This window comes from Belonocnema kinseyi, chromosome 5, assembly GCF_010883055.1.
Source record: "Belonocnema kinseyi isolate 2016_QV_RU_SX_M_011 chromosome 5, B_treatae_v1, whole genome shotgun sequence".
In the NCBI taxonomy this organism is placed as follows: domain Eukaryota; kingdom Metazoa; phylum Arthropoda; class Insecta; order Hymenoptera; family Cynipidae; genus Belonocnema; species Belonocnema kinseyi.
Window position 1 is genome coordinate 117,593,936 of NC_046661.1, and position 16,852 is coordinate 117,610,787.

Sequence of the window (16,852 nt, forward strand, 5' to 3'; positions counted from 1 at the left end):
GGCTCATATATTTTTTCGAAAAGTGCAAAAATAGACGTAAAAATGATGAAAACGTCTATTTTGTGCGTTTTTCGAAAAAGAATATGAGCCAACTTGGTAATGTGGTCACCAAATTCAGATTCAGCAAACCCCCAAAAACATATATATATATATTTATACGTAAATACATGCTGATTAAGACCACGGCGAATAAAGACATTTTTTGCCAAAATATACATGAAACATCGCTGTTTTCCTCGATTTTACCGCTATATTTGCGTTTTTTGACAAATATGAGCCAACTGGGTTATTTGGATACCGTATTTGGATTCAGCGTCCCCAAAAACATATAGATTGTGCTAGTATAGTCGCCGGACAAAATATTTTTTTTACATGCCGGTGTTATTTTTGAATTTTTTCCTAAAATGGAAATACAGGGAGGCCAGACAAAAAATTGGTGTTAATATTATTTAACAATTTTTCGGTTTAAATTTATAGTTCGGGACACGTGCTTGACAAGACATTCAATATTTTTTCTTATTTATCAAATCTAAAAAATTTCGTTTCAACTTTTAAAACTTTTTTACATTGTGCTATAATAAATGTGCACAACATTAGCTATAATTAATATAAGCATATTTTCCTTAACTTTTAAAATCATTTTTAACAAGGATCATTTCTCGAGTATGAAATAACATATGATAATAATGCCTAAATAATCATAATAAGCATTTTGTTCATTAAAACACATAATTTGTTTTTTGAAGTATTTGAAAATCCAAAATGAATTTAAATTTCATGATAAAAAAATTGTATTGTACACATTATATAATATAATAATAAATATTATAACGGATAATAATTTTTTGAGGTTTTGATTTAAAAGATTACGAAAATCTTAAAGAGTATCTATCTTTTACCCAGAATGAATTCATTGAATTGACGGAATTCACTGAATTCATAGAAATGATTGAAATCACGGAGTTTAACTAATTCGCGAAATTCAAGGAAATTGTGGAATTCATGGAATTCACGAAATACAAAGAATTCATAAAATTCATGAATTTGAATTAGTTAATGAAATATAATGAAAAAATTATATTTATGGAATATATGAATTTCATGGACTTCCACGAATTCCTTGAAAACCATATATTCAGTTAATTCCTTGAATTCCGTGAATTCTATGAATTCTGTAAATTGCTTGAATTCTGTGAATTCCATGAATTTCGCAAACTGCATCAATTTCGTGAATTCATTCGTTTCCATGAATTATGCAAATTCCCTTGATTACTCGAATTCCGTGAATTTTGCGAATTGCATGAATTCCGTGAATTCCGGGCGTTATATGAATCCATTGAATACCTAGATTTTCATAAATTATATGATGACTGTCAATTCCGCGAAGTACTCAAATTTCGTGAATGACTTCCGTGAATTCCGTCATTTCTGCGAAGTCCACAAATTCCATGATTTCAGTGAATTCCTTGAATTCTATTAATTACTTGAATTCTATGACTTTCTTCAATTCTGTAAATTCCATCAATTCTGCGAATTCCATGAATTCCATAAATTTCGCGAATCACTGGAATTCCATGAATTTTTTGAATTTCGTGAATTCTTTGTATTTTATAAATTCCTTTAATTCCATGAATTTCTTGAATGAAATCAATTCGTCCAATTCCATTAATTCCGTGGGTTTCATAAATGCCTCAAATTATGTTGTCTATGTTGTTGCTAATTGTGCGAATTAAAGTGATAAGATTTTTGCATAATCGCTCTATAATTCCGAAAAAAAAGTTATCGAAATAGAAATAGTTTACGGTAATATTGTAAACCGTAGGGAATTTTATTTTTTGGAACTTCCCAGTTGTCCCTCACGTCTTGAAATTTGCTCATAAAAATGAAATCAGTAGTCATTTATATTTATCACATAGAACATTGATTTGAATGTTTGTTTATTAAATTTTAGTGTTTCATTATTAAAAACTCGGTTTTTAAACTAATTACTAACTTTAGTGCAAAAAAATCGCCTTTCATTTGTCTATTTGTCATCTAAAATAAAAGATAATTTACTTCAATTATTTATCTGAAAAAGATAAAAAAATAAATAATAATATGGATAATCATCAGCTTCATATTTCAACTTTTCAAACATTTTTACTGAATTTTGCCGTCTGTGAGAAATTTACAGTGGCATTTTGAGAGGAGATTACTCAATAATTTTTTAAAATATAACTATTTGGAATCATTTAATAATTTAATCAATTACGTAGTTAAATAATTACCATTAACTGCTCTTATAATATATTAATCATTTTAGATAACCCAGTGATCACTTGATTCTGAGACCTTGGTAAAGACTTCGATGGACGATGCAATCTTATTTACGTCCATGGCTTTACCAAATATATCGAACTATTAACTGATTCATTGCTTTAATTATTTTATAGAATTGCCACTATTACAAAACAGTTTTCTAAAACTAAATATACCTGCTTTTTATTATTTTGTTTCAAATTTCTCATATATAATTATTTTTAATTATAATTAATTTGTAACCACATATAATTTTATTTAAAATTTTTTATTAACGAGCACTTTTTATGATACATGTAACTTTTTGGGCATATTGCCTTTTCAACAGAAATGTTCTACATAGTCTAGAAAACAGTCAGACTAATTTTATGTGATGATATTTATTTTCGGAAACCATGTTTTCTACAGCATATGTAAAATACCCAGAAAACCGGAAAAATATCCTATTCCCTAAAATAGAATGCATGATCTAATCTAAACAATGCAAAATGTGCGAATCCCCACACGCTTCGGCACTTGAGATAAATCACTACTGCGTTAATTACGTAGTCGGCATTGGGACTATATGGTCTAAAAAAACCTAGTTTATCAATCAGACTATATAAGCAAAGTGGGAATCTGATTTGTCCCACAAGTCTTTGTAACCTCCAGTAAGAAAGACACCGGTACCATTAAAGTAAGTAATTTTAAAAAACACCTTCTCTCTCCCTCTCTCCCTCTCTATCCAACTTTTCAAATTCTAATTAATTAAAAATTTAATTGCATATTTTACTTTGTTTATATTTCAAGGTGTCCAAAAATGGGATTACCAGCCCAACTGGTATTCATCCTTCTGTTAAAAGTCACCATAATCAATGCATTTTACTCTTCAATTTCATTTCCGATGATTGGAGTTTACCATTCCATTGGTTCCCCTAATGACGATCCTCCAGTTTTGCCAACTGGAAATTGTCAAGATCTAAAAGAAAGATGCCTAAGTTTGTTCCTCCCTCGAGTTGGACTTCGAAGTCTCTACCCAGGAATCATCAGCAGTCCGGAAGTATCCTGTCTCAGTTTTCGAAACAACTATATTGATAGAATTGGATCTGGAACCTTCCATACATTACCAAACCTTCTCTATCTGGACCTCTCAAAAAACAGGATTCCAGTTTGCAATCTTCTATCCTTCGGTAGTAGTTACAACAGACTGAAAACTTTAATTCTCGATGAAAATGAATTACCAATCAACGATTTCGGACGTGACATAATTCATAGTGATTGTTTTCCTAGCCTAGAGAGCCTCTACATGAGAAATAATTATCTGAGGAGTTTAGAATTTTCCCTGAGAACAGCATTTCCGAATTTGAAACATCTTTATTTGTCTGATAACTACATTGAAAACGAATATTTCACGAGGGAAGTTCCCAGTTGTTTAACTTATCTTCACCTACAAAGAAATCACATAAGTAAATTTGGAGGAGGGATTTTGGAAAATATTGAATTTCTTTTCCTGGATAATAATAGAATCAGATCTGTGTGCATTAGTTATTGTGTGGAAGATAAAGCACTACGTTTGGATAATGCAAGAAGATTGAAGTACCTTTCAGTGACTCATAACGAAATTGTGAGGATTGAGGAAGATTCTTTTAGCAATTCTCGTGATTTATTGACTTTGGATCTGGCTAATAATAAAATTGAGACTATCAAGCCAGCGACTTTTCATAATTTAAGAAACCTTAAGGAATTGGATTTGACTGGAAATTGTTTGACAAAAATTCCAGATTTAAGTGCAAATAATCAACTCTTAACCGTCTCTCTGGGTTATAATAAAATTGAGACTCTTCGTACCGGAAGCTTCAGAGAATTAGAATTTTTGAAGAAAATTATTTTGAACAATAACAGGATTTGCAAGATTGAAACTGACTCGTTTATTGACCTGATAAATTTGGAAGAATTGGATCTTTCTCATAATAGATTGCATCATTTGGATAGATTCTGGATGAGACAACAAGGAAGTCTGAAGTCATTGGATGTCAGAGGGAATTTTTTTACGGCTTTTGCTCATTTGTGTCTAGAAAGTGTAAGGCATCTTTCGGTTGTTTATATGCACAATAATCCTTTGATAAGTGTAAGATGTACCGAAAATCTTTCCTATGATACAAAGATTCACGTGAAAAGTGAGTGCAAGGCTATGAGAGGAAGGTGCTACGAAATGTGTATTACCGAGCAAAATGTTATTTGGTAAAAAAATTGGAAGCAGTTTTGTGAAGTTTGTGGAAGTGCAAAATTTTAGTTGTGAGGTGGGATAGTTTCAAGTTTTTCTATACAAATAATTTATTTATAAAAGGTACATTTATTTTTAACAATTTTGGAGATTTTTATTTATGAGGTGCATCATTAATATTTCCTATAAAGTAAAGATATTGAGAGAAAGGTAAGTTCTCAACCAAGAATAATGTCAAGTATGAAAAACAATACCGGAAAACTATAAGTGATTTGCAATTAATTTATTCTCAATTCAATATTTATTAAAGAAAACCTAGAAATTTGTAATTATTTCCATCCCAGTTCAACATTTATGGGTTAAAATCTAATTATCTGAAATTGTTTTCATTCTTAGAAATATATTTTCACTTAATTAGTTTTCTCTACTCTTTTCTAAAAAATAATGTATTTAAACATGCGCCTAGCATATTCCAGCGAAATTAAACTATTTTTCGAATTTGGCTGATAGAAAATTGTAATATAATTATTTATTTTATTTTTAATTGGTAGGGGCTTTTGTGAAATAATTAAAGTAACCATATTTTTTGCGATAAAGTTTTGAGCGCAGTTAATTGTCAAAACGTCTTTAAAATAATGATCTAAAAATGTGATTCTGGAGAAATCTTCAAAACTGCCTTGTAATATTATTCAAAAAATACATAAATAATATTTAAATAAATAAATTCTTTTAATTTTTTAAAATTTAAAAATCCCAAATTTTCCCATATTGTCCGGAACATTTTTTACATTTTTATCATTTATGATTGAGAAACCCACAGAAGCTGAAAATCATGTTTTTGTGATGGCCTCTGTCCACATATCTGTCGCGTTATTATGCTTAAAATATGGTTTTTGTTTTTATTTTATTTTTTATGGACAAAAACCAAAATTCCTAAAAGGCTGCTTTTAGACGTTTTACGTATCTTACGCCTTTTGGGGTAATATGAATATTTTCGATGTTTGCATATCAATTTGAAAAGTAAATTAAAAACGATGAGTTCTGTTAAAAAATGGTTCCAAGCCATACAAAAAATCGCTAAAAGAAATTTTTGAGGACTTTTTAAAAAATATGATTGATCTTAAAGATTTGTTCTCGTTTGTAAAATTTAATATTCTAATATTTATTTTTACGATAAGATAATAGGAAGCCAGGATATAGCGTTACTATTTCAAGAATTACAATTTTGGATATTAAACTGTGAAGTTACTAAGTTATTAGGATATAATGTTCAATGAATAAATAATTGTACTAATATCAAAAAAAAGTTTTTACAATCAATATGAAAGTCTGTGAAGGTTACAAAACACAGCAGTAAAGACGTCCTTCCTATGTTCATTCTACGTATTTCTAATTTACCCTATAGAAATAGGAAAAACTGCCATGATCGAAAGAGCAAAATAAAAAAGAGCTTAAAAAAATGACACATGGGTCTTCGTAAGCTGCTATTTTGTTATTTTTAAGAGCGCAAAAAAAAAGTTAAAATAAGGGCACCTTCAAACAAGATTATCTCTTGCTCAATAGTATCTTAAAATCTGGGGAAAATCGAGAAGACTCTAGGCAACCCCAAAAATGTAAAAAAATTGAAATTAAAAAAAGTTTACAATTTTGCATAAAATAATTTTTAAAGCCTATTTTTCTCGCGTACGTTACCTAGATTTAAATAGATCGATTCCACGTTCAGTACACTTCATAGGGGTTCCAATGCACTACTTTCAGACATAGTATTGTTCGAGATTTCTGAAATTGTTTATTTTCGATCCACCCTAGTGCTTAGCGTCAAAAGTTATATATATATAATATAAAGATTTGAAAAATGTATTAAAAAATACCAATTGAAAAATTGTTGATTTGTAAAGAAAATTCGGATAATCAATCACATTTGGAAACATTGCCGTATGATAAAGATAAAAGTGTGATCTGATCTTTGAGAAGGCTGCCTGACGGAGTAGTCCTCGCGATGCATTAGCTAACAGCATGAGTGGACGTCGAGTACTTTTTTACAATATTAATATCTCAGTAAATTTACATAAAATCGATATAAGATGTGCCAAAAAACTTCATTCTACATTTCTGAACAAATCGCTCACTGCAAGATGTTTGAATTTCAAAGTTACCTATATACTTTCTACTGGCGAAACCAAGAAAATACAATTATTGATTTTCTTCATTTTGCAATTAAATATGTATTATTAAACATTAAGCATGTTGGAGTTTCGGGATGGTTCTTGCACCCGGCGCGGGTGGTTCAATTGAAAATTCTTCAATTCTTACAATTTTTAATCAGAAATTATTCAAGTTTAAGATTTACAATTGGAAAAAATAAAATTTTAAAGATGTGGAAGTAAAAATTCTTAAATTTTGATAATTTTCAAATCAAAAATTGAGTTTTTGATACTTAATTTTCAAAATTGAAGAAATTTAAAATGCTAAGCATCAAGTTTACAAATTTTAAAACCTAAAACGTCCAAAATTTTAAATTGTGAATTGTAAAAATTAAGAAAAACCGAGTTTAACATAAATACGAATTCTTAACTTTAGTTATTTTGAGATTAAAAGTCAAGTTTGAAATGTTCTGAATTAATGAAATAATAAATGTAAATCAATTAAATAACATAATTTTTAATTGCAAAGAATTAAAATTTGTATAATTTTTCATTATAAATTTTCAGAATAAGAAATTCTGCAATTTTAAATATTTACAATTTAAAATTCTTAAATTTTGAAAATATGCAATTGCAAATCATTGAATTTTTTATAATTATACTTTAAAGGCATGTAATTTCGAAGGCTTCTTTTGAAATTTTAAAGTTTAAAGATTTAAAATGGCAAATTTTCCAATTTTAAACATTCGAAATTTGAAATTCTTCAACTTTGAATATTTGCAATTAAATACTCTTCAAAATGTGATGAGTACAATCGAAAATTACGTATTTGTGAATGCTTTTTTTGCAGGAACTTTGAGATACTTGAATCTGAAACTGGAAATGTAACAAGTTACTATTTGCACATAGTACCTTTAGCTTTAATTAGTTCTTGTTATAAGAAACTTCTTCCATAAATTAAATCAGTGAATTATAGTATGGTCGTTAAATTGTAAGTGATCCTTAACTTTTTTAGGAATTCAGAGAGAGTTTTTATTCGAAATTGACTCTTAATTAAAAATATATTTATTTTAATTAATATAGGAAATACTTTTTTGTGATATCCTAAAATTATTAAAAAATATTTTAGAATGAATTTCTGGACTACAAAAAACGAAAACTTGTAAAAAGTAATCAAAAAGTATTTTATTGTCACACTGAGGTATTGAATTTTGTATCAAGAAAAATTTCAATACATTTTAATGATGAAGAACATGAACTATTTTATCAATCCTTCCTATTATGAAATTAGCTTTGTCTAACATTTCAAGTTTAAATTGCTATACTTCCTATTTTCCTAACAATACACATTATAAATCAAATAGATATCCTTGAGATATCTCCTTGATAATAACCCCCTCCTCACGAGGTCTTAGATCAAAAGTCAAAGTGTATCGTCTTCTGAAGCCCGAGACTCATGGAACTTGAACCATTCCTTAAACAGTTCTATTTCTAACTGCAAATACGAATGTCTTTAGAAACATAGCTTACGTAAAATTGCATAATTGAATCATTTTCTTCCGCATTGTTATAAAACAAGTGAACAGTTCAGCACTTTCAGTATCAATAACTTTTATTCAAGATTGGAAACATGACTAAATTCAAAACAACTGTCTTCATTATATTTTCCTGCCTCTTCATATTTGGAAATTCTCTTGAACAAGAATACGAAAATTGGGAAGACATCACCAATGGATTTTACCCACTCAAATTCTGCAAGATAAATCACAGTGAATCATTTACACTTATAGATTCCAACTTGGAAAAGCTGGATGAAAAGGTGGTTTCAGGATCGAAATTAAAATGCCTAGACCTTAGGGGAAATCGAATTCAAGAAATCTCCAAAGCATTTTTTACCAAATTCCCAAATATTCGTTTAATCAATCTTGAAAGTAATCATCTTGTCATCGATGGATTTTTTCAATCATTCCCTAATCTTCCGAACCTGGAGACTCTCAACCTTGATAGAAACAAAGAGGCCATTTTTTTAAAAATCACAGGAATTTATCCAAAATTAAAACATCTATATCTGAGAAATTTGGGTCTGCACAATTTTGAATTTTCTGTTTCATCAAGTCTTACGCACCTTTACTTGTCAGGAAATGAACTATCAAAAGGCACTACATTCTTGCTTCCTGAATCAGTGTTTTATTTATTTTTAAACCATAATAATTTGAAAAAAATCCCTATTCAACAAGTGAAAAAACTTAAAGTTCTGAGTGTTAATGAGAACTTGTTTGAAATAATTGGATGCACCGATAAGCCAAGAGTGGCTAGCTTGTGTTTGCAGAAGTTCAAAAATTTGGAGAGGCTTTTGGTTGGCAGTAATGATATTTATGAGATTGAGCTTAATGCCTTTGATGATGTTCCTAATCTTCTTCTATTGGATCTCTCCTCTAATCATATTGACAAGTTAGACCAAAACACGTTTAATAAGCTGACTAGGTTGCGGAGCTTAAACCTCAGCAGCAACCCTTTGACACAAGTTCCTAATCTCTGCTCATTAACCAACTTGGAAATATTGACTTTGGACCATACAAGAATACTTGGCATAACAGAAAATAAATTTTGTGATCTGAACAATTTAAAAGAATTATGGTTAAATGATGCAGGAATTCAAAGGGTTTCAACCAACTCCTTTGGAAATTTGAGATCTTTGGAAGAATTGCATCTCTCAGATAACCAATTAAGCACCTTTGAAGGATGGCAAAAACCTTTTAGTCTTCGCCGTCTGTTTCTGCAAGGAAATCTATTTAAAAAAATTGGTGATGCGACTACATTCGGTGCTTCGTTTTTGGAATACTTAGACCTTAAGAGAAATCAGATCAAGGATGTTGAAGTGCATTCTTTTAATATTTCAAGATTGCATATTGAGGTTTGAAAAATGAAGGTTTTTTATTTTTGTTAGAGTGTTTTGAAATGCGTATAAATAATATGGAAAGTATAGTGGAAAATACAGTTAAATAATTTATTTTTATATATGAAATTGTAAAGTTTACTTACAAAATTATTTGATTATTTAATACCTTCAACGATTAGAGCTTGATAGTAGGGTATTGGAAAATTGGTAAGTTTAATTTACGGATTAAAATTCTTATGAGAAATTAATATATTCCTTATACCTATATGCTACAAAATATATCAGGTTTTATCAATGATTTGAATCTTCTTACATGTTTAAACAATTTATATAATTTTTAAATATATTTAGAGATATAATAAATAGTATGGTCTATTACAATATGAGATGATTCTTTTAAATATACACGAATTGCAAAAGGTATTTAATAATTATTATTACCAAAAAATCACAAAATCTAGCATTGACCTAACCTAAACTGATATTGCTCTCTATCAGTGCCCTCTCTCTCTCTGTTTCTTATCATCTCTATCACTTATTATTGAAGTAAACAGAGTTTACACCGAATATAATTTTCCATAATGATATTAAACTAATTTTTATATTGATGTAAAGAAAACGTAAGGAAAATGTAAGGAAACTGAAGTTATTCGTCCTCTTATCCTCTTAAAACCAAAAACAATAAAAGTATCTCGAAAAATTTTCCACATGCATAAAGTAAATCATTACAACTGAAAAATAAGACTAATTATTCAATGTAAATATTGTTTTGAAATCTCAGTATGTTGTTCTAAATATATAAGGGCACTCCTTTCTGATACATTTCAATTTTAATTTTGTTCCGGTAGTGCAATTTTATTAATTGTTAATTTGGAATTTAAATGAGAGCAGGGCCTTGAAGCCTTAGCTAAAATCAAAGTGTAATAATAAAATTGCATTATTTAAATTAAATAAGAACTCAAATAGACCAGGCAGACGTGCCCTTATATATTTGGAATCATTTTCCAAAATATTCTCACAATATATCAATTTTTATCATTATAAAGCTGTCAAATGTGATAAACATGTAATGATTACTCACGAGAGTGTTCCTTATTTTTCGATCTCAAAATTCTGTTTCTTCCATTTGTGGGTCTTGGTCCATTTAACAAAAAAATTATGCGCTTTAAATGTTGGCCCAATTGGTTGATTATTACACATAAATTTCTAGGTTTCATCTCAGCACAAAAAGCGCTGTTTAGTTAGAAACAAATTATTCATCTCTTTTTGTTTATAGGAAAGCCTCTCCAACTTGAGAAAATGAGCAAATTTATTTGGCAGAAACTATGCAATAGTTAGTGGTAGCTGAAATTTTGAATAAATTGCAGATGGCGTCTGGTCAAATCTGTAGTCATGTTTAATTTATCCTTTGTTCAAAAGAAAACTTTAGAGTAGCCCCTAATAAGGATACATCATTACTGAAAATTAGAATTAGCATATCCATTTATGTCATGGTGAAATTCTGTCTTATACAAGCGCGACTGTGATTTCTATTTTTCCAAATGGAAATAGAAATATTTTAGTAATTTTGATGTGAAGTTTAGATTGTGCATTGGATGATTTTTCTTCGAGTGTTTCGGAATGAAAAAACAAATTCTGAACTTGATTTTCCAATAAAATCATCTTTTGTTTTACTTTTGATAGAAAAATTGGTTCAAATTGATAGATCATTATTCACGCATAAAGCATAAGTCGAGCAATGTTTTTTGTTTATTTTTCATACAATTCTAATTGGTAATTTTCGATAAATTAACGGGTGAAAAAGTAAAAATATAAATAATAATAATATGTTGTATTTTCTTTCGAGAGACATGCGGTATTTATGAGTAAACTTTATTTTTGAAAGATATGTTGAATGTACATTTAATAAATTCATTTAATAATTTCATTTCATTCAATTCCATAATTTCATTCATTTAATAATTTCATGTTTTCAGGTCGTTATTTATCAAAAATGACAAATAAAAATTGTATGAAAAATTAACCAAAAAATGGCTTGATTTACGCTTTATGTGTAAATAATGAACTATCGTCGTTTTTAGTTATAATGTTTGTATCGGAAGTGCATCAAATTCCATTACGAAAAATTAATTTCACAGTCATGTTCGTTTGCGATAGAACTACACAAGGGTATAGTGTGAAGTATTATGTATAATTCTCAATTGTTTTATACATTTTTTGTAGAAAACAAATAAAACTTATATATAATATAACAAATTATGTATAAACAATATATATTATTTTTCCGCCTGGGATAAACGCTTCACAGAAAAAACAGAATATAAACTTTATATCGATTTCCGACGAACGATTCTCTACAACAAAAACTAACTTCGCAGGATAAACTTTACACAAATATCAGTTAAACTTTCTTTTGTTTTTCCGTGAAAAACACATGTGTTTTGAAAGGCGCGACGTTGGATAAACAAAACTTTATCGCTCTAAAAAATTTGCTGAAAGAAATTTTATTCTTAGTTTTTTCTGTGTTAATATTCAATACCTGTGACTCGTAGCGATGTATTCTTGTAAGCTATTTCATAAATTTATTTGCCACCATTTTCAAATTATCGCGTTCACAAAAAAGTGTGACACCCACACACACGCACGTTCACTTCCAGACAATTGTCTCAAACATTGTATAAGACACTTTTAAGTTGAGGAAAGTTCAATTTAATCTTTTCAATTAATCTTACCATTAAAAAGCTTTCTCTGTGAGAAAGAAAAAAGTATTAATATTTGAAATATTGCAAAAGATTATTTACAATAATCTTTAAATTTATTCATTGATGAATTTTAAAAAGCGTATTACATAATTTGAAAATTAATAATTTCTAACGTTTTAGTTTCACGATCCTAATTTAAGAATACTTCAGTTTCAAACAAACTTTTGAAGCGTGTAATTTTTAATGATCCAATTATCCTTGGATTCAATATTTTTAATGCTTCTGATGAAATTATAAAATAAATAATTTTAAACGTCTTTAGGATAATTTAACCTTGATAGTTTACAGTACATAAAATTTCACCGGTGAAAATGAAAATGAATGTTTTTTGTTTTTTGTATACAGAAATCGAATTTCTTAATAACTAAATCTATCCAATCAGTTTTAATATCATTTTGATACAACATTATTTGATAACTATTAATCATTTTAATCTTTAAAATTTCTACAATTTTAAATTATAGTGTTGAATGCGCAAGTCTGAAATAGTTTATTTTTCACAGTCTTGAAACTAAAGTTGTTTAGTTTCAAAGGCTGAATAATTCTCAAATATTTTTTTCGAAGTTTCTTAACTTTTAAATGCTCAATCTGGAACGTTACTAATATTTTGATTTTGCTTCCTCATAGTGGAAACTTTGTAATGGTCACATTTTCAAAAACATGTTAATTCATTTCATTAAACGTACCTCAATTAAAAAATTTATAATAAAATGTTTTAAGCAATTGTCCTGATTTTTGTCTGAACGTGATGCCGTGAAAACGGTGGCAGATAATCTGATGAAATTTGGAGGGCTTATTTTTACCTTTAGTATTTTGAAGCTAACTAAAGAGTTTCTAAAAATATTTATTTTATTGCTTTTTAGATCCCAATAATAATTTTAAACTCGATTTTCATAGTACAACTTTTTTCATTTACATAGTTCAAAATTTACGCAAGAACATACATTTTATTGAAGATTAAGAAAGTTATGCTCATTTACAATAACTGAAGCATCTATTTCAAGCAGAGAAACTTTTTAAATCGACATACAGTGCCATTCCATATTATTCGGCCAAAACTAAAAAATTAAAATTTTACAATTATTTTTGTCATTCATTGTAAGTACTTTGAGCATTATTGTCTTTTCAAATTCCTAGTCCGTTATTTTATCCAGATTCGCCAGACGAATTAGGACGTTTTTAGGCCGAAAAATGTGGCCGTTCTCGACTGACCGCGAAAATCTCAAGATATGAATCCCATATAGAAAGTTTGGAACTTCATGAAACAAAAGTCAATAAGCACGATCCTATGACCAAGTATGAGCTAATTCTGATACTTAATCACATTTGGGAACATTGCCTAGACATAAAGATTAAAATTAAAAACTGTATGAACAGTATGCCCCGTCGCATTGAGGCTTTATTATCTGATAAAGGTGGACATACGAAATTATTCTTCTGAATAAAAGTCGTTTTTTATTGTAAAAATGCTTCAGTTCAATGTAGATAATTATTTTTTTTAATAAAATATATCATCCATAATATATTTCTCTAAGATTTTACAAAAAATGTCTCAATACCAATGTGTATCTTATTTAAAATTATAAAAAAGACATGTTTTAATTTTGGCTTAATAATCAGTATTTCCTATAGCAACCTTTAGCAGATAATACAGCTTCAATGCGACAAGGAATACTGCTTTAACAGTTTTCAACTTTTCTCTTTATCTTTCGGCAATGTTTCCAAATGTGATTGATTGTCCGAATTAGTTTTTACTTGGTCGTAGGATCGTGCTTACTGACTTTTGTTTTATGAAGTCCTAAACGTCCTAGATGGGATTCATATCTTGAGATTTTTCTGGTCAGTCGAGAACGGTGACATTTTTCGACCTAAAAACGTACCAATTTGTCTGGTGAATCTAGCAAATCTAGCAAAATAGGAGTTTAAAAATACTAAAATGCTCAAAGTAATTAAAATAAATGACAATAATAATTTTGTTAAATTGTCATTTTTTAGTTTTGGCCTAATAATATGTAATAATATATGCCTGTAAAAAATCATAAAGCTGGGAAAGGGATAAGGTGCAGCGTAACTTTCCCTTTCTTTTTCCAGCTGAAAAAATAACCATTTCAAATACACAATTTAATTTTTCTGATTTTTTTGTATTCTGAAAATTGTTTTTATTATTTTGCAATTTGGTATTCATTTAATTTTCTACTTTTGAGCGGATCAAAATGAACGCTTTAGTTTTTCTAATATTTAAAAAAAATTATGCTTCCTCTATCAGGAAGCAAATACATTTGCTAACGGGAAATAAAGTGTTCGTGACGTGAGCACAACATAATAATTATAATTACAAATGAGGTGGAAACACTAGAGATCAAATTCACAGCTAGTTGAGTTGGCTATGTTCGTTTTTTTAACCAAATAAAAATAGCTTCAAATGTGTAGTCTTTAATACTTGTTTACAATTATTCGATTTGAATTTAATCAGTTTTGGACGTTGCCAGTCACTATAAAAAAAACCAAGCGTTCAGTGTGTTTTGTGTAAATACTATCATCTTCCACGATTTATGACTCTTTAATATCAAGTATGAAAATGTAATCCTAAAAATTAAAAAATTAAATAAAAACACTTTAAATTTTGGAAATATTTGAAAATCATATTAAATTTGCTTAAATCCTTCAAGAATCCCATACAATGCACCAAAATATCCTAAACTAAAATATATCCTAAAATAATATATCCTAAAATAAAATAAAATAAAATATTCTAAATATCCTATAAAAACAGGTTCATCCACACAGCGACGCCACGAAGGCAAATTATAAAATGGAATACGCCATATTTTTTTGCTTTTTTTGGCTAATTTTATGCTAAAAAAATTTTTTTTTGCTCTTTAAACTTCCGAGAAAAGGGTGGCGGCTCTAGCAGGACGTCCACTCAACGCCGCCATCTACGAAAACTTACTAAAAATGATTATAATGCAATAAACGATAAGTGGAGATTTTTTCTTTTTCTTTTGCTCTTTGATGACACATATTACGTTTCCCAAAAAACTACTCCTAAATCACACAGAACTACCCCTCACCCCGTGATCAAAAACGTTTTAAAAGCTGGAAAACCACCCTGAACAATGTAAACATGATTTAGAACTCCAAATTAATTACATGACACTTGAAAATTTCGCTCTCATTATAATTTCACAAAAATTACCGTTTCACGTGAACATATGCAGCAGAACATATGTGTAAGAAAAAAAGATGAAAAATAATAAAACTCAGAAGAAACTGTTAGGTGATATTTTTTGCTTTTTTTTGCTCTCCGATAATATATAATACGTTACCCAAAAACTACCCCTAAGTTATACATACCCTCCCCTCGGCATCAAAAACGTTTCAAATGTTGTAAAACCACCCTGAACAATGTAAAAATGATTTAAAACTCCGAATTAATTACATGTCACTTGGAAATTTTCCTCTCATTATAATTTCCTCGAAACTACCCTTCCACGTTAACGTGTGCAGCATAACATATATATGTATGAAAAAAGCATTAAAAATAATCAAACTTTCAAGAAACTGTTAGCTGATATTTTTTCCTCTTTTTTTGCTCTTTGATAATATATAATACGTTCCCGAAAAACTACCCCTAAGTCATACATACCTACCCCTTGTGATCACAAACGTTTTAAAAGATGGAAAACTACGTTGAACAATGTAAAAATGATTTAGAATTCAAAATTAATTATATTACACTTCAAAACTTTCCCCTTTTAATAATTCATCCGAAAAAATACCCTTCCACGTGACCATATGCAACCGAAAATATATATGTATGAAAAAAGCAATAAAAATTATAAAACTTAGAAAACACTATTAGTCGATATTTTTTTCTCTTTCTTTGCTCTCCAATGAAATATAATACGTTTTCCAAAAATTACCCCTAAGTCGTACATACCCCACCCTCGTGATTAAAAACGTTTTAAAATATGGAAAACCACCTTGAACAATGTGAACATGATTAAAATACCAAATAAATTATATGACACTTAAAAATTCCCCCTCTCTATAATTTCCCCGAAAAACTACCCTTCCACATGAACGTATGCAGCGTAACATATATATGTATGAAAAAAGCATTAAAAATTATAAAACTTACATAAAACTGTTAATCGATATTTTTTTGTTCTTTTTTTGTTCTCTGATAATATCTAATGTGTTTCCAATACACTACCTCTAAGTCATACATACCCTCTCCTCGTGATCAAAAACGTTTTAAGAGTTGGAAAACTACCTTTTAAAATGTAGACATGCTTAGAAGCTCAAAATTAATTACATTACACTTCAAAATTTCCCCCTCATAATCGTTTCCTCAAAAAGCTACCCTTCCACGTGAATGTGTGCAGCAGAATATATATATATATATATATATATATATATGTAAGAAAAAGCATAACAAATAATACGAGTACGAGGGTTAAGTGTGTACGGCTTAGAGGTAGTTTTTGGGGAACGTATTGTATAATATCGGAGAGCAAAAAAGAGCAAAAAAATATCAACTAAC

The 16,852-nt window shown here is 28.9% G+C and overlaps 1 protein-coding gene across 1 annotated transcript; it reads left to right on the forward strand.

The window, feature by feature from the left end:
• The first annotated feature begins 2,857 nt into the window (after positions 1-2,857).
• LOC117173854 (toll-like receptor 3) lies at positions 2,858-11,080 on the forward strand. Its single transcript, XM_033362501.1, has 4 exons — positions 2,858-2,974; positions 3,088-4,518; positions 7,496-7,553; positions 8,255-11,080. Exons 2-4 carry the CDS (start codon positions 3,098-3,100, stop codon positions 9,563-9,565), a joined length of 2,790 nt encoding a protein of 929 aa, XP_033218392.1. The 5' UTR covers positions 2,858-2,974; positions 3,088-3,097; the 3' UTR covers positions 9,566-11,080.
• The last annotated feature ends 5,772 nt before the right edge of the window (positions 11,081-16,852 follow it).

Excerpts from the sequence above, each read along its gene's own strand:
- LOC117173854 (XM_033362501.1), top strand. The coding sequence starts at position 3,098 with ATGGGATTACCAGCCCAACTGGTATTCATCCTTCTGTTAAAAGTCACC. Across the intron at positions 4,519-7,495 it reads ACCGAGCAAAATGTTATTTG|GAACTTTGAGATACTTGAAT; the intron begins GTAAAAAAATTG and ends CTTTTTTTGCAG. Across the intron at positions 7,554-8,254 it reads CAAGTTACTATTTGCACATA|CTTTTATTCAAGATTGGAAA; the intron begins GTACCTTTAGCT and ends CAGTATCAATAA.